General features: G+C 38.2%; 1 protein-coding gene across 27 annotated transcripts in view; it reads left to right on the forward strand.

Annotated features, from left to right (window-relative positions):
- KCNMA1 (potassium calcium-activated channel subfamily M alpha 1) overlaps nucleotides 1-24,071 on the forward strand; it is a 510,622-nt gene that overhangs the window by 5,391 nt on the left and 481,160 nt on the right. Inside the window, exon 2 of one of the 27 annotated variants that reach the window (XM_074592140.1) lies at nucleotides 6-3,372. The exons of 25 other annotated variants lie outside the window; for them this stretch is intronic. In XM_074592140.1, coding sequence (XP_074448241.1) covers nucleotides 6-89 — 84 coding nt within the window. In that variant the 3' untranslated portion in view covers nucleotides 90-3,372. Of the gene's footprint in view, nucleotides 1-5; nucleotides 3,373-24,071 lie in introns of those variants that run through there. One more of the 27 variants, XM_074592142.1, reaches the window with a different exon arrangement.

Raw genomic sequence — 24,071 nt, forward strand, 5'->3', positions numbered from 1 at the left:
AATAGAAAAATCAAAATTTTACTGGAAGTACGTTTGCAGAAGTCTTCTTTGGCAAGTTCAGAGTTTTCACCCAGATCTCTGAGGCCTGAGAAAATCTGTAAGTGGAAAAAATTCAGTTTCCGTAAAAGAAGTGTTTCTACCAAACTGGCTCTCATACAGCTAGGCTTGTTGATTTCCTGGCAATACCTGCATAAACCTCCTCTCCAAATAAAATTAAAGAAAGAAACTCAAAGCAAGGCACTATGCATTGAGAAAAGTATGAGAGTAAATTGGAAGGCGCATATGGACACATAATGCAGGAGATCCCTTCACTTAAATCCATGTGTGGAAACCTCACCTTGACTCTCTCGAAGATGTACCGAGCAGAAGCCTATGAACAACTGGAAGGCTCAAGGGATTAGCAATGGACTGTAATGAATGCATTTCGCTTGTTAGTCACATGCGCAGCCTGGCTCAAGGCACTGAATCGTTCCCGTCTCATGGCTATCAGGTGGTCTGCGCGTAATTACTCCGCGAGCGTCCTGCCGGACAGGTTGCCTGTTGAGAGATGGACATGGTGGAGAGGTCAAGGACTGAAAGCAGAGGTACTCGCAGCTCTTTGCAGATGGTGTTTCTACGAGCGAAAAAGGCACTGATACGGAGAGGCGCGTGCTGCTCTTTTCTGCGCTGTGAAAAAGACAACACTTTCGGCTCTCTGGAGCTCGTAATGGATTTCACATTTTATAAACACATGCTAAAATGGGTTATGCATGCGGAAAGGAAAATGTATGGACAAGGATTTAAGCTGTAAATGAAACAATCTCGACCAAAATGTTATTTTGATGCAGTATCATACTTATTTTCAAGGCTTTGCAACGCATACATTTAAGGAGAAAATCTGTGCTCAGAAGGAATTTGCAACTCTCACACATTTGCAAATCTGTAAATGCCGGTTGGAAACCATTAGATTTCACAATTTTTTCCAGTTTAGCTCAATAGAAGAAATGCCTGTAATGGGGAAGGACGAGCTTTTAAATAACAATGATCTGTGTACGGAGCTTTGATGCGGTGAGATTTCTGAATGCAGAATGAGGGCAGTTTACAGCCCCAGAGATAGAAACAATGAAAATTTAGAGTGCTAGCCCTAAGTATGATATCGGTAGGGACAGGATCTAATGATTATGATTAAAAAGCAGTGATGTTCCACGTCTGTCCGATACTATTGCAAGGAAGTGGACTGTGAATCTTAGTCATTGATGTCCTTACTGGGACAAATCTTAAAAAGAAGCAGTAATCTCTAGTCAGCGCAAAAAATACAGAGCAATAGTAAGTGGTCCTTGAGAGACTGGCTCTGCTGTCCTGTGGAATCCAACTCAAATTGACAAAAGTTTATGTGAATTTCAGGGCTGGCTGGTAATCATTCCTCGGCAAGATCTGGCTGTAATTCAGCAGCAGTGATGCATTCTGTAGTGTGGGATTGTAGGACAGAAGTTCCAGAGGACCTAGTCTGATGTAAACATAAAATAACTCTGGATGCAACTAGGGGATGGGGTATCCTTTTGGTTCTATTAAACATACCTAGTCACGTTATATATTTTACATGTGTGAAAATTACCAAATTACCGGGATTCTGAGAAGGACACAGTGAATACAACTCGTGGGGTTTTTCTAAGGGAAAGGTTGCTGAAATATTATGTGTGGGTGTTAATGGTGAAAAAATATTTTTCTCCCCCACATATCATTTCAGTGACAAAATGAAAGGGACTAGACTTAAAAAAGCTATCCAAAAATGCTGTGTTTCTGTAATGAGTTCATGTGCTACTACACGGTCAAGGCTTAATGCCTGACTCTTCCACCCACCCTGTGAAGTGAATGCAAAATGCCATTAGGCCATGAGACTCGGCTGGCATTTATACCAATTTTGCACAGGGCTAAATACACAAGTTGCGGATTAGACTTCATGGTCTGTAAGTGCGAGTACTCTGTATGGCACATAGGTCATCTTGGGTGACAAGGGAAAGTGGACATCCAGTAGAAGTCTCTTAGCGCTTTTGCCAATGATACAGCTGGATGAATAACTAAGAAAACAAGATACCTATCTTCCATGCCTGTCAGAGATGTACTGGTCAGGAAGGGCCCGTTTTGAATCCTGGGGGTATTTATAGCCTGAGAATACATCGGGTTTGCATCTTTGAGAGGAACACTTTATTCCCATATATAGTATGCACGACTCTGTTTAAATGAATGTGCTGCCACTGAAATGTGTTGAGCTCAGTTTGCCTTGAGATGATATATTGCATGTATTTGTCTGTTTGAGAGTTAGAGAAACGGAGAGTGTTATCCAAAGCCTGTTGAAATAGAGGGAGGCCATCCTAATAACTTCAATGGTTTTGGACTCAGGCCTAGATGTTCATAGTGTTCTAGATGAATCAGATATTTTTGTCAAATGATTCTTATGTTAACATTTTAAGCTTTTAAAAGCTTTTTTTCTTTTATTGTAGAGAGGTGTATTTATTTGGCTTCTGGCCGTTATGTCTGGGATTTCAACGTTAGAAACATAATATTTAAAAATCACACAAGGTATGTTTCCATTCCAGTTAAGGCTTACACCTTCAGCTGGGCGCCCCCTTGGAAATCAAAATTTGGGTGCTTGAACTACTGAGGATGTCCTGTCATGGCATCTCTCCTGCAAGCTGATGGGGAATGGCAAATATTGGCTCTTTTTTTAGAGCCGCGGTAAGTGCACATTTAGTGGACGTGGCGCAGGTCCCTTGCCCCAGGGATCGTCTGCGGGATGGAGATGCGCGGGCGGCTGCAGCCCTGAGTCCCGGAAATCCCTTTGCATGTCCTTAGCTTCACTACCTCATTTAAATACCAGAACTGCCAACATACAGGGGAGGGAAAAATGCAAATCTTATCAGCAGGCCAGAGGAGTGTTGAGAAGTACTGTAACATCATCAACAATTGCGGCATAACACAACAGCTGGGGTAGAATTTAAGTGGCTTGTCACTGTAACTGTTAGATACGGGTCTACTGTGTAGCATTTTTATTGCTTTTTATATACCCAGGAATAAATTTGCAATACAGTTTTGTTCCCCTTTGTCCGAGCAAATGCTGACTAAATATTTGACATTTCGTTTCTTGTAATATTTCATTCATTTTTCATTATATCTTTTACATTTTTATGTAATGGTTTATCCCTTATTTGTTAAACTAAAAAGGTGACTCACTCTAAATTTGCTACTATTAATGAGATTAGCACTACTAGTGTTGGATATACTTCTATTTTAAGTATAGGGGAAACATTATTATAGATATGTCTTTTTTAAAAAACTATTTGCAAATGGTGACCTTAATGTTACAAAAATAAAGTGAAATATATTGGATTATGATTCTTTGCTTAAGCATCTTGTAATTTTTTCTAATACGAACTCTTAAACTCATTTTAGTTATTATTATGCACAGGTATTCTGCTGGACAGAAACTATTTGAAACAGGTTACTAGCTTTTTTGACCTGTAATGGTCATCGTTGGCGCAGAGCACTTCAGATGCTGTCAGATATCATGGAGAATCCTTTGGTTACAAGTGATTTGACATCACTTTCTTGAAAGCGATTTTGCTGATCAACAGGCAGCTGTTGTGTGACGTTTTTACATTTGCTAGGTTGTTGTACTATAAATATTGTTTCATAAGGAAGCTGATAAACTCTACCTGTGTTTTAAGGGCTGAATTAAAAAAAAAACAAAACAACTCCTTTTTCCTTTTCCTTTTAATCACAAGAACAGCCTAGTTAGGAGAAAATATTGCAGGGTCTGTCTATAGTGGTGCAAACATTTTTCCCCACGAGGGGATTTTTTTAATGCTTTGAGTATACACTTCTGATAAATTGATTTTATGTGGGAAGTTTTTAACAGCTTTTTTTGTGTTAGTTTTCTTCCATTGCCAATACATTTATATCCAAAGGCTTCTGATGCCTTCAGCATCAGAAATGGTGGACTGCTGGTTTTCAGTTCACGTTCTTATACCGTTGAAGGCTCTCAGCAATAATGCCTACTTGTTTCCTTGCGTCCTTTACTGTCATGTTATTTTCCTGCCGTTTGCAGGCTAAGGTTATAGTCACCATTTGTTATGTTCAGCTTTCTTTAGAGAGACAGGGATTATATGCTTAAGGAATGATTTCTTCGATTGAGAGAGGGTCTGGTTTTTGATTTAAGACCATACAAAATTTTACCTGACTAAATGCTGATTTTCCTCCCCTGACTCTGCCTTATGTGTGTAAGTTATGGTGTTGTCTTTTCGTGAGTCAGAAGAGCTGAATTCATATTATAGATCTGTTGTTCCTAAAAGAAAACAATGGTAAAAACTTCACAGTTTTGATATTTGCAAAAATAATTTTAGTTGCTTTGCTGGAATGTGTCCCTAGGATATAATGAAGCTTTAATTTACTAAAAGTAGAATATGCTGCCCAGATTATGGAGCTTTGACTCTGCCTGTATGATTTAAGTGATTAAATTTTAATATTAACTTATAATGATATGTACTATAGGAAAACCTTGGTATCTTTGAGTTGCCAGCTAAATGATAAGATGTGATTCCAGGAGCAGAAGAAAAAAACATTTGATTTTTCTGCTTTCCAATTGATAGCGTTATGTTTGTTATTAAGTTATGCATAATTTTTAAAGAAAACTCACACGGCAGTTGTTTAGGTTATATGTGGAATTTAAGTCAACACTTGCACAAAACAGCTGTTTAGACACCAAAATTTATATTAAATATTATATATAAATTATATTACATATTTTTATGTATTTTTATGTATTTTTATGTATTTTATGTACATATATTTATTTATTACATAAAACATATTATATATTATATAAATTATATGTTATATATAAATATTATATTTGTATTAAATAAGGAGTTTGATTTCAGAGTCGGGGATAATTTCAGATGGTTTCAGAAAGAGGTATTGTTCTTGAAAACTTGTTTCTTTATTTAGGTGTTTGTCAATAAACATAACAGCTAAAACCCAGGTACCTTTTTTTTTTTTTATGTTGAGTTAACACATATTGTGGACTTGAGTGGGGTTTAACTAACGCCCTGGCTTCTTTGCTCTGTATATATAAACATAGGAGAAGGTACCTCAGTGTTTGTAAAGTTACACACCGTTTTAAAGCTCTTTAAAAGCAGCAGTGTCTCTTGCTTTAACATTAAATACTCTAATTTAAATTTTCTTTTACCTAAGAGGTTAATACACACCCCCTAATAAAAAATATTTATTTCAAGTTGATTGCTCGTAGAAATAACTTTAATTAAAAATAAGTTAAAAAAAATAAATTTTTCATACTCCCATATTGAAATGGAGGGGGTAATCAGAACATCTTATCATTTCTATGGCTACAGTTGCATTAATAAAGCTGTATATAAACTTTTGCCCTTATTGACTGTCCATGCGATTATTTGTCTTTGAGTTTGTGTTCTTTAAAGTGAGAAATGCTAATGGCTTGAAGTGAATAGATCTTAATCTTGCTCTTGTGCCAGTGGCGTACTGAAGTAAAACGTATGCTTACAATTGTATTTAGAGACCTTTCTTTCCTATTAAAGAGTGGTCGTATGAAAGAATGTATATTCATAATTTGTAGAGGAGGAAAATAATTCAACCTCTGGGGTGAAATGTCTACTTACTTTTATAAATGACAAAGTTTATAAACTGAACTTCTGAAAATGAAATTCTGAATCCAGAATTTCTTAGGCTTGCCAGTTTGGTTTTTACACACAGAGAAATGGAACATTCAGTTTTGAAATAACTAACGTTTCTGCCTGCATCAGCTCCAGGGTACAACAGAAGAGACTCCAGCCTTGCACAGGGTGCAGTAAGAGAATAAACCTGATGAGTTACTAATTGTTGAAATCCTTCCCTAGGCTCATCACACAGGGAGTTGATTTACGGGGTGCGGGGGTGTGTGTTGGAGGGTGAGGGGCCGGGATGGGGTGGTGGTGGAGAGAGCTGAGGGCTGTCCCTCAGCATTGGACTGTGCTGCACCCGTGGGCGCCTGAGATGGCTGGGGAACGCCGCTGTGGTTTAGAGCATGCCTGATCCCGTGATTATTTCTGTGAAGGTGTCTGAGCCATGTTATGCAGGGTTTACCTGTACTTTATGACTTGGTATGAAGTGAAGGTGATGTAAACCCTACCTGATCCGGCCTAATGCCTGTTGAAGCTAAGTTACAGCGCTTACCACTTTCTAAAAAACAAATTTAATCCATCAGAGCAATTTGTTTGCAGCAGTATTTGTGACTTAGTCTTCTAAGACTGGAGTTACCATCCTGAGGTGATGGTTTGACAGCGCTAATAAATCCAAACTTTAAAGCCTGAGAGGAGACTTGCTGTGAGGTACCTGAGCTGCGCTGAGGACAGGCTGTGACTGGTGCAGCTGTGGAGCTCCAGATCCTAAACCGGCATAAGTGTTTTTAGGCATTTTTACTGAGCAGAAAGGATTTCATAGGTAGAAGTTGAATACTGAAGTTTTAAAAGTGAGGTTTAGACTGGATATTAGGAAAAATTTTTGCACTGAAAGGGTTATTAAGCATTGGAACAAGCTGCCCAGGGGAGTGGTTGAGGCACCATCCCTGGAGGTATTTAAATGCAGGTAGACGTAGTGCTTAGAGACATGGTTTAGTGATGGTTTTTGTCAGAGCTAGGTTGATGGTTGGACTAGATGATCTGAAAGGTCCCTTCCAACCTAGGCAATTCTATGACTTTGTGATTATTAGCATGCTAAATATTAATTCCGTTATGTCCTTTGGTGAATATGGTTTTGTTCACTTCAACGTTTTAGCTGTATGAGGAGTGCACTTTTGAAAGTAAACTCTTAACTTTTCCAGCATGGTGAAGTGGATTCCCTTCAGGTGAAACGATGTAGGAAGATGAGCTCTGGGAGCACACACCTGATCTACTGCACCTCTTAATGGGCTGTAGTCCCCACAGCTGGGCTACGTTAGCCTCGAGGGTATAAATGCTGAAGTACAAAGCACATGGAGCTTTTATGTTCTCTTACTGTCTCTTGCTCCTGTAAAGGTGAAGTTAGGCACGTTTTTAGGGTAAATCCCAGATGAGCTTTTTGATAAGCTTCTGTCTTTATTTTCCTTTTATTTATTTTTTAAACTAGCATACAATTTTTTAAACTAGTGCATATACAGATTCCTAAAACTGTTCTTCCAGAGAGCTCTTTCTTTTATTATGCCGTAACTCAGCTTGTGCTCGTGGCTGTGTGTGCCTGGGCTGTGCTGGCCCTGGCAGGTTGCCCTGGGCTGGATGTCTGCTCGGGATGGGAGGGTGAACCAGCAGGTTGGCAAAGATGAAGGTAAGACTGATTTTGGATGATATTTTACTGGCTTAAAATGTGGTAGGTGTGATAGAACTATTGATTGATTTCAGTGTAACTATTCCAAAGTTACTTTTTTATTATTATTATTGATCTTCTGAGAATTTTGCTGAGAGTATGAAGTCTGTGTGGATAAAGATATTATTATTGGTCATGACTGAGAGTGAAGAAAATGAATTTGGGATGGGTTGTTTAAAGCCATTGTTGCCTATTTGGTCTAGTCTGAGACAACAGGTGGTAGAGCTTTGTGTCCAGACTGTTTTCAGGGTGCTTTTCCTATCACTGAGAACTTGAGCTCCGGAGCGTTTGTTTTCAAAATGTTTATTAGAAGTGGAAAGAAAGGTAATGATAGCTTCAAGTTAAAGGTAGACCTTCTAGAAAAGCTTCTGGCAATATAAACAGACTTCTAAAGATTGTCTCATCTATTTATATTCTCTCAGCTCAGTAAAAAAACTTTATGGACAAGAAGTAGAGGAACCATTTTAAATGTGGGCTTTTTTCATAACTGTGTTTCTCAGATTGAGTTGTCTCTTCCTTGGGACAAATAGTTTTGGTCCGGGGAATGGATTGCTTTCAGTAGTGAATGTAAGACTGCTTTGTAAAATACTCTAAATTCTGTGTCTTAAGACCACAGCAGTGTTATGGCCAGTGCAAGTAGTAGGTTCTTCACCACGGTAATGAAATTGATGTTGGTTCCTGGATGTCTGCTTTTACATGATCAGCTTATTTGGGCTAATAATAATTCTAATAATTTAAAAGAACATCACGTTAAATTAAAGTGTTAGATCATTCCTTTATTAAAAAAATTCAATGATTTTAAATTAAAATATTAGTTTAATTCAGTACAGGTCCTCTAGAAAATGCTACATTGATGTAAAGTATTTGTAAAAAAAACATTCATTAGATTCTTCAGGATTTAATTATAAGTTATTTCTATTTGTCTCTGACCTCAAGCTTCTGATTAAGTTACGTAGTCTTGAGTTGATGCTCTTTAAGCGTGTCAGCAGACTTCTGCCAGTGAAAACCTGAGATTCTTGTGTAGCTGTGTGACACTCGGAGCTAAAGCTTTATGAAAATGTTTTAATATTGGGAGAGATACAGTGTATCCATGATGGAAACAGGCTTTGGAGAGGTGGCAGCACTCATTGTAAGCTGATTTGTGTTTTACATTGATACATTTGAAATAAAACTCATTCCTGTACTGTTTGTCAATGCTTCTGCACCATTTAATTTCCATTAAGAGGGCTGAATCTGGGCTTGTGGTTTTCGTAGTATCTTCTGCAAGTGGGAAAATTCATTTCTAGGGCTATAGGATATTGTTTTAAAATGTTCCATTCTATACAAGGAGCGTTGCGTATTCAAAATTGGACTTAGCAACTTAAAAGGTCTATCTGAACTATTTTTATTATGGTAGTATTCAGAGGCCACACAGTTTTGCAGGCTTAGTTATGCCAGATCCTATTACCAGCTTTGACAAAGGGACGATCTCTGCCTCATGCATCTTATGATCTGGAAGCAGATAATAAGGAGAAAGCCAGGAGAGGAGGAGGAGGATTGTGAAAGAACTGGTTTGCCTCAGTCCATACAAACTGACCTACTGATGAGGATAAGCAGATGATTTCGTTAATGTACATCCACTCACCCCGTTTGTTAGATTTACGAAGGGAACATGCTTTGCGAGTACATTAGAGCAGTTGCTATTTTTAAAGAACTACAGGTGGTTAAAACTTGCTGTGCCATACGATGTTCCCTTCTTGAAGATTTATTTTTTACATAAGCAGAGAATGAAAGGAATAATAATAAATAATAACAATAAAATCTTTATGTTGGAAGAAATGAAATTTTAGCTGTAGAATGTTTAGGAGTTTGTAAGAATAGGAAAAATAACATGGTGGAGGGAATGAAGACAAGACAAAGAAGAAGGGAAACTGTGTAGTTCAGTAAGCAGTGTAAGGTATTCACTTCACCTCTATGCAGACATTTTGAATATGCTTGCTCCCTTGCCATTAAAAAAACCCAAGCAGTTTTTATGTACTTGTGTCCACACTGGGTTTCAAGAATAATGTTACTTTTACAATCTAGGAAGGTTTCTAGTTAAACATACGCTTGTTGATTGTACTATTTTTAGCTTCTTTGAACAACACGTGTTCTCCCCAGATATTTATTTGTGAATGCTGTATTCTGCTCTTAAAAGGAAAATCTCTCTGTGTCTAGATTCTTTTTCTGTATCCAAGAAAGGAAAGAACCGGGGTTCTTGTCCGTGTGTTACTTCTTCGAAATCCTAGTAGATGGGGTAAATTAATTAAATCTAAAATGGCCCCATCTGGTAGTGGTAGCAATGCCAGGGGAGAACAGGTGAAAGAATCTGAGCCAGAATAAACATATAACGCATTATATAACCCGTAATGTAATTGGTGACGCGTCACAAGCAGAAGACTAATCTTGGTGTTAGACTATTTACTTTTTGTGTAGCGTTGTTTTTAAGTCAAAGGTTTAATGTGATAGATTGGAATGCTTGTTTCTCTTGCATTATTTTTTGATTCTCTTGCATTATATATTTTTCATTATTAATAAAGACAAATATATTTAGTACACCCTATAAACAAGATACAGTTCCCTATATGGGTCTGCTTGAAAATAAATGGCTTGACATTGTTTGAAACAAAATGAAACAAAGTCACTATTTCAGAAAAATAGTATACCTGTTTAAAATTTGGAAAGACATTATCCAGACTAAAAATGTGAAAGGTAGCTGCCAACCCAATCTTGCTCCCAAATTTACATTTGTGTAAGAAGAATACAAAAATCTCTATGCAGACATTTCTGTTGCCAAAATTACCTTGTTCTTTAAGTTCTCTGCAATACTTTCAATGTAGTCATTGCATCACTGGGAATAGGAATGTAAAAATGACTGTAAAAATTGAATTGTATTACCTGATTTGGGAGGCATGCAAAACGTAAACAGTATAAATGCTGGGAAGAAGTGAATTAGATTAGAAAAGAAACGTCGATGAAGAAATGAAAGGATAGTGTCTGTTTGCAGCCCAGGGTTTGTAGTTTGGCAGGCTCCTTAGCACGCATTCCGTTTTTATTGTGGCACCAGTTAGACACGATTTCTGTGTCATTGCCTTCGTTATGGAGCATGTTGCTGATAGAAGACTTCTAATGCACGATCTTTGGGGAAATGTATTTCATGAGGGCGGGGTGGGTGTCTGGGCCTTTTGGCATGACTTAAAAACAAATGGAGAAAGTCGGCCATAGAGCTATTTGTGAACTTAGGAGCTTGGTAGCCACATCTTTATCCGTATTTCAAAAAATAAAAAAATCAATCTCATTACCTATCTGTAAGTCAAATACCACCCTTGTCTATCAAATTTTTCAGCATCCTCTGTGCTTTTATTTCTTGCTGCTTACGTTTCACTTTTTTTTTGTTTTGTAATTTAAAAAAAAAAACAAAAAACAGCAAACTGGACAAACCTCAACAAGAATATTTCACATGGAGACTGAAAGCAGCTTGTCTCATTTGTGTCTCTCGAATTTCGGACTGGCAAGTGAAAGATTCTAGGTGGTTTGTAAGATTGCGTAAATGTTGGTTGTCTTTTCACAGTGGAAAGGATTGAATTCTATTTTTAATAAATAAATTTTCAGAAAAATATAGTTCTGCCAAAATTGGAATGCTTACAAAACTGTCAGTTTAACTAGGCTTTATTGACTGGGGAAGGGGGAAAAGATGATACTGAAACTTTCTTTCCTTTTTTTTTTGACAGAAAATAAATATTTGACTTTTTAGTCTTATATTTTATTTCGTATTGTAAAGTCAAAACCAAAGCCATTTAATACCTTGATTCACATTCTTTCAGGGCTCTTATTTTGACAAGTCTTTATAGTTTTCAGGAGTTCTTTCCATTTTAGAAGTAAATTTATCTTAAAATTTTATGCAATATATCAATTCAGCTCTCTGCCCAGCTGTATTCTCTGAATGTTTCCATTCCTAGGGTATGGCTATATAAATATGTATGTGTGAAATACATATTTTTTTCTGTATATAAACGTGACCAAATCTTTTATGAACAATTACACCAAAGTTAGCTGTTTTTACAATATGCTGCTCTGTTAGAGGAAGTGTTATGTTCAGTTTGATGTCTATACTAGGTTGTGGAAAGCATACAGGAATAGGCAATTAAATATGTTTCTCGCTTGTGGAGATATGATAAATTCTACAACCCCCTTCAAATCAATTGATTAGATGTCAATAAGGAAGGGTTTAGCAACTAAATAACTATAAAAGCTGTGGTCAGTGATTTAGTATGTTGCATTGGCTTTTAATAATTCATCTGTTTTCGTGTAATTCTAGATTTGTTAGGAATTTTATGTGTTTTATTCCTCAAGATAGCTATTACAGCAGAGACATGTGAGTACGTAGTAACAGACGTGCTTACTGAAGGATGAGCCCTTGGGAAATTTAACACAGCTTTTCAAGACTGGAATGGAAAAAAGAAAGTGGCAAGATGAGAGAAATATACATCACAGAAGTAGTTGGTCTGTGAGAAGACAGTGAAAAGAAAATGTTGAATATTGCATAATTTTTTTTAAGTGCTTGGTGCGTTTGTGCCTTTCTAGGCCATTCCTGTGCTGTTCTTTATCAGTGGGCCTGTTGGGGTATTATAGAGTTCACTTATTCCTTCGGTGCGATGTTTGGGGACTCAGCTTTTTAATGCTGTTTTCTTTCATCTCATCTGAAGTTTAAGCTCTCAACACAGAATGGGGTATTCATGGCAATATATTACATACAGACTCTCATTCCATGTTTGGAAACTGTTGTGGTGTTTTGTTTCCCCCTTCCCTCCCCCACCAGAGGTGAACATGAGAATGTGGGAGTCTGTTGCTATATTGAGTGTAATTCATGGTTTCTGGTGAGTGGCAGAATTTTTTGCAAGACTGATTACCAGAAGTCAGAGAAGGTTTGATGCTGTTTATGTATGTTTACATAAGAAATAGATTGATAGATTCTACGTTGCAAAGAGAGGTCCGAAATAGTTATTTGCAATATAGGTGACAGGCTAATGCTTAATGATACTCAAAACTTTGCTACTCCATGGTGTTTGGTCAATCAAGTTGGAAATGTCTTCTAGGACAGTCTTCTAGGATATGTGCTTTCAGGTATTTTGTCCACAAGAAAATTAAATATCTCGGTTTCTTCCTCTTTATAAGCCTTATGAGTACTTCACAGAGCCTCTTGGTCTGAGCTGAGCTAGACCAGAAATAGATTTAGGCCGGGAAGGAAGCTTCCGGGTTGGAACCGACTGATCAGCGTGTTAGAAGTAGCCAGTGCCCTGCAGGCTGAAGGAGCTCTGAAGTCTCAGGCTTCCAGCAGTGCTGAGATGTCTGCAGTCTGACTTCAGCTGGAGCTGCGAGTGCTCAGTTTTAGTGAGAAATTACAGCTCAACTGTTTTTTAATTTATCCAGATGGCTTTCTGATTACCTTGGTGATCCTTTTATCCTGTTTGGAAGAAATTCTGTTACTATAGAATTTAAGAAATAAACATTCATTGTGTAGGTACTTAAAATATAGCTTGGTAACTGGATAATGGTTAAAACAGAAGTTTTCTACTTTGTCCTTTCTTGGTAAAAAATTGAGGTGAAACAAATTCTTATAATGATTTTACACACTGGTAGTAGCAGCAAAGAGAAAAAAAGCTAATGCTTTCTCTCTCAATGCAGTTACTGATAGAAATTGATTTTGGAAGGCATCAACAAATAGGTTTTTGTTTATTTCTAATAAAACAGCAATTTAATTTCTTAAAACTCCTACATGTGGTTGCATGGAAGAAAAAGTAGTGTACTATTTTATCACATATTATCACAGCCCGCTAATGATAGTTCTTAAGTATGTGCTGTGTACGTGCTTCTTAGAAACTGCTATTTCTATCCGTCCAGAGTAAAATTGTACAAAATGCCCACATAGTCAGAGGCCACTGAAAAACATAACTTTTGGTAGTATTACTTGGAGTGACTCTTACTGTTTGATACTCTTTCAGATTTTTATCTGCAGAGCCTAGTGCTCTCTTAGTTAGGATCTTTGCGTGTGGCATTAGGAAAGACATGGATCTGTTGGAGAGGGTCCAGAGGAGGGCCACAAAAATGATCAGAGGGATGGAGCACCTCTCCTATGAGGACACGCTGAGAGAGTTGGGGTTCTTCAGCCTGGAGAGGAGGAGGGTCTGGGCAGACCTTATAATGGCCTTTCAGTACTTAAAGGGGGCCTACAGGAAAGACGGGGACAAATTTTTAGCAGGGTCTGTTGAGGGGTACCCCTGATGAGGGGTAATGGCTTTAAACTAAAAGAGGGAAGATTTAGACTAGACAGAAGGAAGAAATTTTTTACAATGAGGGTGGTGAAACCTGTCACAGGTTGCCCAGAGAGGTGGTAGATGGCCCATCCCTGGAAACATTCAAGGTCAGGTTTGACGGGGCTCTGCGCAACCTGATCTAGTGGAAGATGTCCTTGCCCATTGCAAGGGGTTAAACCAGATGACTTTTAAAAGGTCCCTTCCAACCCAAATTATTCTATGATTTTATGATCATAGGCTTAAAGTCCCCACTATTTGTGGGGGTAACTAAGAAGTTCCAGATAATGCACGCGTTGTATAGGAATTGGGATAAAGTGATATCTGCCTGCAGGACTGTAGTGTATGGTTATGGAGATCCATCTAGCCTTGGCTGCATCTTCCTTGGCAGCCCGGATATTACTTTGTCTAAAGAGTTGTAGGGTTTCTAATTTTTTTAGTTCTTCATTCATTACTCAGTAGGGGTTCTCCTGACACTTTGGTATGAAGTCTTATTATAATGCAGACTTAAAATAAGTCCAATTACTATAACAATAATTTCCCCAACAGTTCTGAAGTTGAAGTTTGGCTCTGTGCAGGTTTCAGTAGGAGAGTCCTGCAGAGGCCCTCTGCATTGGGCAGCCTGGCTGAAGGTCTTTCCTGGGAGCTGGAGGTGGTAGAGGTTAATAGTGGTATCTTCCTCATTCCTGAAGAGAAATAATGTTCTGTAGGTTGAGAAGTGTTATCGTGGTAATTTATTTTTTTTAAATGCATCTAGCAAGTAGTGAAATCAAATCAGAACTCATACTTAAGTAATTTCTGTCTTCTGCTTAGGACTGAAGCACTGGTTCCATGATGTTCTGAGAACTCTTGGTTCATATTAAGCCACTGTCAGTTCAGGTTCTTAAATCAGGATGAAATTCTTAACTGCATAATTTATTTCTGTTAGGGATACAAATGGGCCAGTGCCAAAGCCTGAAATCCAAATACAGGGATATAGAATCCTGTCTAAGAATTCAAGGTAAACTCAGCAAATCTTTGGCCAGAGCTGGCAGCTTTCCAGCACTCCAGGTCCAAAGCCATTCATTGTCATCAGTGACATTCCAGCATTTGAAAGTGTTGGCTCTTTAGTTCTTTACGTATTAAAAGTCCCCTGATAACAGTTGTAAGGAGGTTAACGAGTTTAAAAGCCCAAGAATGCCAGGGATTTTGCGATCCCCTGAGTAGTCTGTTTCCAGAGATGAAATTGTCTCCTTATTTTAAAGAGAATCTTGGACTAACTGAAATTTTCCACTGAGATGAATAATTAAAGAAAGAGGGAAAAAAAAAAAACAACAACAAAAAAACCCGCCACCCAAACCACAAACAAAAGTACTAAATATGCCTTACAGGGTCTGGCATTCTATAGTATCAGAAATGCTGTAACTCACTATTTTGTTTTTAGCTACAATACAGATCCTGGAGGGTAATGGAGGATTATATGATGCAGGAAACTTTTTTTTTTTTGAGATTTCATATTGAGCTCTGATAATCTCCTGGGTTTTTTTTATTTCACTTTAAAGAACATTCTTACTGAAACAAGAAAATGTGTTCTGTAAGTTTAGGAGAGATGTACAAAATTTTGAGTAGCTATATTTTCATTCTCTCTCTCTTTTTTTTTTTTTTTTTTTAGTTTGGGAGAGTTCCTGCTGAGAAATGTCAAACAGTACATGTTTAATTAGTTGTTCTGGGATAACTATAAAATATAGATATAAGATATCCCAACAGCAGTTGCTAAAATTCCGGTGTGTTACATAGGAATAGGAAGTTAGAGCTGGGCAACAATACATCTCAGGAAAAATGTGTTTGGGTGTGAAAAACATCAGTCATCAGTTAAGTGGAGCGTAGCAGCTGTGTAAGAGCACATGGAAGCACTCCAGGAAAGAAAGAGGAGTAAGGAATATTATACTTAATGCAAATCTGGCTTCAGGTACTCAAAGGTGTTTACCCAAAATGAAATTTGGCAAGAAGCTCAAAATTAAAATAATCTCAAGTGTAAATGCACATACATAATTACTGAGAGTTGTGAATGAACCTAGAAAACAGGCCAGTTTTGTATTTTGGAGAGTAAAAAAAGATGAGAAATGTCAGACTACATAAAAGCCCACAAAACATTCTTTGCTTTTCCACCCCCGTATCTATTTCACATCCTCTTTGTATCCCATAAATTCTGCCCCTTCAGCTTCTGTGAAGGTCTCCTATGTCTATATTGCACAAGTAAGGTCACATTTCTTCTTTACCCTTCCTGTGGTCTGCTCCTGCGAACATGTGTATTGTGCAATTTTGCTCAAGAGGAGAGAGGACAACAAAAACCTGCCTACAGAAAAGTGAGATCCTGGGGGTTACGCCGTAGCAGCAGGGTACGAAAGTCACCCAGGAAAAGAATGTGCATATCCCACATCCCAGAAAACAGAGGGATACAGCAGTTGTGTGGGAGGGTGGAGAATGCCGTAGCTTTGGAAAGGGAAAGCAGAGTACTTAATGGGCACAAGGAATGGCCTGAAAATATTCTTTGTGTTTCAGTAAACCCAACAATATCAAAAATAAGTCACGGGCCTGATTTATAAAAAGATAAACTGCAATATACAGAGAAATTCAGCAGCTTTTGTTCTTGCTGCCTGTGCAAGGAAGAGATTGAAACTTCAGAAGAAAAAGAGTGAAGAGTAGCAGCTATGAACCTTCACGGGGCGGAGTGTTTTCATTAAAGGAGTTTGTTCTAAAAGATGAGGAGCAGGGAGGGGAAAAAAACCCAGCAGGTACCACATAATTGAGGATGATTAATTGCAGTGAAGAGGGTGGGAGACTTGGATAGACTGTAGAAAGCTTGTCGCTAGAAAAAAAGAGCTCTTTTTACATTTGCTTGGTCAGTGTCCAGTGCCCTCTCTTTATCCAGTGTAAATAGGAAAAGATTGTGGTACGTCACTATTGGTCTCAGTTTATCATCCAAACACTTCTTTCACTGACTTTAGTGGGAATTTTGCATCCTATCCAAAGTCAAAATACTTCTCTCTGGTGTTAGAAAAACAGTTCCTTAAATAGATTGCCATTTATGTTTCTTTAGAGCATTTGAAGGCCAGTGGACTGCTGTGAAAGCTACACTTCTTAAGACAGTCCTGGGATACTAAAGGGAACAAATATATGTAGTAAATGAGGATAATTCAAGTCTGCCATGGGAACCAGAGGTTTACTTTGTAAAAATGGAACCCGAAATTATGTAATTATTGTATGTCTCTTGGAAATGTGGCTTTTTAAATGACACTTTTATAACCTTTGAAAGGGCAGCACTATAAGGAGGATATTTTTCTAGTTTGCCTTTGATGAAAGGGCTTCCTAAATACAAATGACCTATGTAAATTCCAAGACAAAAGCGTGAAGAAAAATGCTTGGTTTTATTCAAGCTTTAGGAAGGAAGTAAGAATATAGTATATCATGGAAAGAAGAGAAACCTGTAGGATGCCAGAGTACATTGATGCTCCTGCTTGCAGCTATCTCAGCTTTTCTAGATGATTGGAGTTTTAATAGAAGCAGATAAGCTTGGCACAGCTGTGATCCCACACTGAAATACAAGCATCACGGTATCTTTTTTTCCTCTATTAATCATAAATGTCAGTGCCTTACTTGCTTTTACTTCAAAGTAAGGTAATTGGGAAGTCTGGTATGCCTTTTGATTCAAATATCACATTTTCTGGCAACTGCCAAGTTGGAGAGCTACATAACTTAAAGACTTTTCCATGTGAGATTTCCATCTATTTCTGTGAATCTATCACCAGTACCACTTAAACAAAATAAACACGGAGTGAATGAAAATCAAGCCCTGACCCTTACTTAGGCACAGTCTTTAAATCATTATGGTCTAAGAGATGAAAGGTAGATGATATATTTAAAAAAAAAAAAAAGGAAAAAAAAAAAAAAGAGGGGAGGGGGAAAGAAAGAATTCTGGTGCCCTGGAAAAATATTCAGTACAGAAATGGCAGTTACAAAACCTGCCTTGTAGAGTCCTACTGTATGGAAATTCTTGGGTCACAATGTGGAGGTAGATGCTGCAGCTGTAGAGGGACGTAAAATACACAGATGAGATTTACACCTTAATAGTCTTGAGCTCTTTCTCCAAGTGAATTACAGATGGCAGAAGCACTCCAAGTCCATTTAAGGCTCTAAGCATGGAAACTAAAGCTTTAACTGTAGATCTTCAAGTGTTCTGAGCCTCCAGAAATTGGGCTATTCAGCATACTTACGCACCCAAAATAGCTGACTAACGTAATTCCCCCCTCATTTCCCATAGTAATACTTCTCATGTGGTGGCATCTGCTGGTCTGTGGAGACCAAAAGATAAAATATTGGTGGTTGTAACATCTGTAGCCCCACATAACAAAGTCTTTGCATATATGAAAGGACGTGAAAATGTATGCTTCCATTGAGATCTTTCACAGCACGGTGTCCCTTCATGGATGAACAGTTACAGCTTTTAGCACTGGTTTTAGTGGGTCAGTAAAATGGTATATTATTGTTTCATTAATGTGTGAGATATTATCTGCTTTTAAATCTACAGTTGTTATCTTTAACTAATAATTCATTTATTGGGTCATGCAAAAACCATACCAAGTCTGAGGCAGAGTTAAGTTGTGTCACTCCATGTAACTCGAACCATCTCTACTGGGAAACTTTGAATGGGTTTTTCTGCATTCAGTCAGGCTGAGATGGTAGTGCAACGGGAAACTGATGTTGCTTAAGTTTGGGGGCAAATGCACTCTTAATTAGAGGAGGTGATAATACTAAGTAGCTGAATATGATCAAATTGAGAACTTATCTTGAGACATTTGGCCACTGCTTTTTCCTTCTTCTGCTGACGGAATGAGAGGACAAGAGGCTCATTTAAATGAGTGAAGCTGAGACCACACACAGTTATATTGAGAAAATGAGAGGTCTGAGTGCCTGGACGGGTGTTTAGTTTGTTCAAAACGCAACTACCTCAAATATGAATCTGGTTCAAGATGGTAAGCATGTTTTGACCACAGTCTACTGGTGACCAGCATTCATCGTTGCAGGAAATTCCTACTCCTGCAAGAATATCTTAACAATAAAAAGCCTAAAGGTACGGGTAGGGTGTTATTGTTGTTTTTTACCCTCTGTGAATGTGGTGTGTTGAGCAGCAGATTCTGCTGTAGCTGTGTTCAGCTTGGGGGGTTGTCCTCTGTCACACGCTACCCGTGTGACAACCGGTGCTGCCTAAATGAAGCGTGTTGTCGACTGTAATGGTCCCATGTGGTCAAGCATGGATGAAAGGAAAACCGCCTGGACCCCCCTAGCTGGGAAAGTGCTGTCTCAGCGTTAAAGACTTTCAGGATGTAGGTGTGGCTGTAATGGAGAAGGTCATCCAGTACATGGGTTATTGTGCGCTAGGATGTTTGGTAATCTAAACTCTAGCCAAAATACTTCATCTATTTGGGGACCATGCTTGGTGATCCAAGATAAGCATGGATTGTATATGTTACTGATCATATTTTGAAATCTTTCTGGTTTTGAAATAGAATCCAAACAATTCTGACACTGTCATTGCCGTTGTGTTTATTTTGTCTCCTCTTACATTTTTCTTTCAACTATTTTTCTAACTTCCTCAGAGTTTCTACTTTCTGAGGGGGAGGTGTCTTTAAAATTTCTAACAAAGTTCTACAAAATATGTTAAATAATGTCATTTTACTCTGGTAAACCTGGCTATGAAGGATAGCTTTTTCTGGCTTTCAAGAGGCATAGAAGCGTAATGCTTCACAAGCAAGACTTAAAAAAAACCCAAGGTCTGTGGAGTTTGACCTTTTATTGGCATTGTTCAATGTTCCTTTCTATACTTTTAATAGCATCTCAATTGGGCTTTTTGCCAGCTTTATTAAGGAAGATAAAGATTTATGACAGAAAATGTCCAATAAATGAACAGGTGTTATTCCTGTTACTTACCTTTTTATGATCTTGGACACCCAGGCTTACGACTTCCCTGCATGAACTTAGAAGGATGTTCCTTGGCTCCCAACCATGTGCACATTCTGGACTCATCGTAGCTAACAACAGGGATGAAGTGCAATCGGTGAACATCAAGAGAGGGGACGTGAAAAGCTGGCTTATTTGCGATTGCCACTTGGATGTACTGACTTGCACTGTATTTTAAGTTCATGTCAATTCCAATGTGAAACGCTTGCAGCCTGCAGGCTCACATGAGTCTCTCTGCTTCCAGATCTTCTAGATGTTTAAGGGCTATGTGAATGCTTAACTCGTCTACTAAGATTTGTTTCTTAAGTATGAATTGTTTAGAGGGAAGTGAAAACTTTCCAGCTCTGCTTTACAGATTTTTTTGTTGTCTGTATTTTCCAAGTCTTAAAGCTGCCTCTGTTAGCATGTAGTGAATTAGCTGTATTTGGAAGGTCTACCCAGCGCTGGGAGATGGCTCACAAAATGACTACTTCCTGGGTTTTCTTGAAAAGTCTTACTTTAAATAAGTAAAATACCCTTTTTTTCCATTTATCTAAATGTCATGCACTTGCGCAGTGCCACTATGTAGAGATAGTTTGTTTTTTGAACATTGGCAAAGCTGCTACAGTACATGTTGACTGCATAATTAACTGTGGTGTATAACGATCCTCCTTAAGTTTCTTTTCATTTAAGTTTTATCCTTTCACTTAAATGTTTTATGTATTATTTACTATTACTTAAGTAAACTGAAAGTGAGTCCTAGAGAAATTAAACCTACACCAAGTGAAGTACAACAGATGGGCAAGTTTAGGGATCACTATGTCTCACTATTTCTTATATTCAAGAAAAATGCTTATGGCCATAGAGACTCAATCTACAGGGCAGGTTCAGTAAACATTTATGTTGCCCAATAGGGACTGAACTTAATCAGTGCAATATAGAAGCAAATACTAAACTAAGTTTTCTCTGGCATCTTGAGGTTCAAACATTTATTTAGTTATGTTAGAGGCAAAAAAAGTGTAATATGACAAATGAGGAGTAACTCAGACATAAAGAATAAAAAAGATAAACCTAATGACATGGAAAGAAGAAAGTAAAGCATCAAATTTTAGAGAAACCTTCAGGTATACATAATACCGTACATTTTTCTTGATGATCATGAAATTCTGGCAGGCAAAAAAAATAATTATGTGTAGATGTTTGTGTTTTGGAAGAGAATTCTTCCTTTGTTCTTGCATTCGTGATGGTGTTGGATATACATGCATCCACGTGAAGATCTTAATTTTGTAGGCACCAAAGGATATCAGACCACCTTTGAAAACTCTTAGGATTAAGTCCTGGTTTTCTTGGAGCAGGGAAAGGAAGGAATGATTTTTTATTTTTTTTTTTTACCTTTGGTTTGATTCCTCACTGCCTTACTCCTGAGAGAGCTGTTGAAACTGGGAAAGAGCACTGAGTCAGAGGTTTTGCAGTGCCTAGTCTGCTGTTGATATGATTTCCCATTGGCTTTGCAGAAGTGTCGGCTAATGGAGTGGCATTTCCTGTTGGAGTGATCAGAAGAATGGCAGGACACAGGATTTACACAGCTGCCTAATGAATATTCTAAAACATGTTGAGTTATTTTAAAATGTGGCTCTGAAATTAGCTATTTAGCTTATGCAGTTGCGAGGAAATAAATGTCTCTGCCTACAAAGCAGGTTAAACAATACTGGAAGTTGCATTTCCCAGTTGCATTAGGGGAGTGAGTAACTGCTATTTATGCGAAGGTTCATCTCTTCACCCTGTCCCCTTTTTCAGTTACTCTGTGTTTTGTACTCTAAAATCTTTTTATCCTTTCATATTTTGAAATAATTTAGCATCTCCTACTGCTAAACCCCAAATTCAGAAAAGATAATACTGTCGTGAGAGCGTATAGCAAGTGCTGTTGCCAGTTCTTTTAATGCCTTAAAATAACCAACAGCTGAAGGCAATTGCAAGAGGAAAGACCTGTACAAAGATGATATATAGATGTAAAATAAGGGGAGTGTGATCAACCACTGACTTCTGCTAGTGCAAGAGAAGGCAGGTTTTACTGACATGGGCTGGATGTGACGATGGAAGGCAGTTGAGAGGAAAGTGCTGTAGATGAAACAAGGGTGGTACGGAGGATGCAGGCTGGTACTGGTAATGCTGAGGAGGGAAGTGACAGACTGATGTGAGCCTGATTCTGAGGGAGGGGAGGAAAAAACAAATACCAGCACCATGGCTAATACGGATCTTCGGAATTTGCCAGTGTAGCAGGGCATGTGTGAATGGATGTGTGCAAAAGCCAAAGGGGGATGTAATGCTGAGCAGGGAGGAGAGGACTGAGTAATGGGGTGATTTTGCAGCTGTCATAACAAAAGATATGCTGGGTAAAGCTATGAAAACAAAGTAACGGGTAATGCAAGGCTGGGGTTTTTTTGTAGTGCCTGTATAGCTTGGTTCTATGTGTACTAAATGGTAACTTCTCATATGCTTCATGGAGGCTCTTGTGTAATTCAGGCCTAAGATGTTTCCTTAAGTACAAAACATGAAGAAATAACTCAATAGAAATGGAATAAAACTTATTTTTAAAAAAATCTAATGTTTTATTCAAAGGTGAGCACTTAAAAAGTATATAAATGCATCTTATACTGCAGTTGTTCAAGCTTTTGTAACTGTGTGTTCAGGAAAGTCAGAATTCTGTAGAACTTCAATTTATGTGCAATAAATCACCAGTAAGACTACTTAGCTGCGTTTGATTATTAACACATGAAAACAGTTTATCTTTCCTTGAATGTGTTCTTATTTGTGTCTCATTTTTGCTGTCAGAATGTAATCTCATAAAAGTTGCAGAAGCAATAATTAGAAGCTTTATTTTTAAATGTCAGTTAGAATTTACCAGGTTTCATACGCGAGGTATGACTGTGGAAGTTGAGTAACTGGATAGCAGGGGAAAGAAGGAAAAACAGATGCTGAATGATCTTGGACTTGCTTTGTGGGATACGTGTGTGCTACAGTATATAGTCATGTCTGTCTTTTCTGTAAGTATACAGGTATTACAGACAGCTTTTTGTCTTTTTCTGTACATATCTGGCACTAGAATGTATGCAGATGAAGCACAACTTGCTTAGTACCATCTAGGGACAAACGTGGCATTCTGAGGGTGTTCTTGTTTTTCTGTCGTGCTTTTGCATTTGCTTGTGTGCAGTGTTGCGCACATCTAGGGCGCTCTGTGTAAATTCTTTTGCTGATCAGGCAGTGGTTGTGTGCTGGAAAGAGTACGCTGTAGCATCCGAAGTGGCACAAGCAGCCAGGGTTCAGGTACTCTGTCGGTGTTACCACTGGTTTGTGAGTACTCACTGTTGAGTTAGAAGGCTCCACTCATGTTGTCTTGCTGTGGACTGTTAGTGTGCCAGATAGTTGCAGGAGGGTGGGAGTCCTCTTGACAGGCTTGAAGGTAAAGCCATGCTGCCTCCAACTCTGTCGGGATTAAATTATCCCAAATGTTTTCTGTATGAATGCAGCCTCTTGAGTCTTATCCCTTGGATCTCAATGTCAACAAAATGTATTTGTATGGGACGGACTAACAGCATTTGAAGGTTTTACTCTTCTACGCAACTGGAAAACCACATCCACTCTGGCATGGTTTGGGGAAGCTATGGGCTCACATCCTGGTGAGGTTTGAGTAATTGATCAAGAATTCGTAGCTTGCTTCCTTATTACGCTTGAGGTGGCTACTTGTATTCATCCTTTTCCGTTAGATCCCAGTTTGAGTCAGAGGGTGTGCACAGAAATGCTAGCTATGATTTTGTTTTATTTGGAGACAGTGGGCTGTACAGGTTCTTGCTCTGTATTTCTTATGGACTATTTATTTTTGCATGTTTTTGCATTTGCAGCCCATTGTAGTTAGAGGGGGGTGTGAGGTGGGCTCTTTTAGCTGTGGTCATACATCTTTCTGGTGATGCCACTGACATCTCTTCTACTGCCTGCAGTCACTGATACATTCACCCTCCAAGGTGTAATGGTTGGTTCCAGAGATTTGGAAGAGCAATTTGGTTACAGGGATACTAATGGACATATAAGGCTTTACGATCTAGAAACCACCACAATCACAACATGTAAAGCATACAAAAACATACACAAAAGCCCTCCCTTCATATATATCTATGCATTGTCTTGTTTCAAAGTGATAGTGTCATTTACAGCACACAGAATAATCACTTTGCTATTGCTGTGCCTCTTTTCTTTCTTTGTAGATCAGTAATTTTGAATATATAGGTGCAGACTTAATGACAAAATAAATTAACAGTAATAGGAAAAATGTGAACTACTAAATAAACTAGCTTTCTAAAAGTCATGGAAGTAACAGATATGGGA

The sequence above is a fragment of the Larus michahellis genome, chromosome 6, assembly GCF_964199755.1.
Source record: "Larus michahellis chromosome 6, bLarMic1.1, whole genome shotgun sequence".
Classification (NCBI taxonomy): domain Eukaryota; kingdom Metazoa; phylum Chordata; class Aves; order Charadriiformes; family Laridae; genus Larus; species Larus michahellis.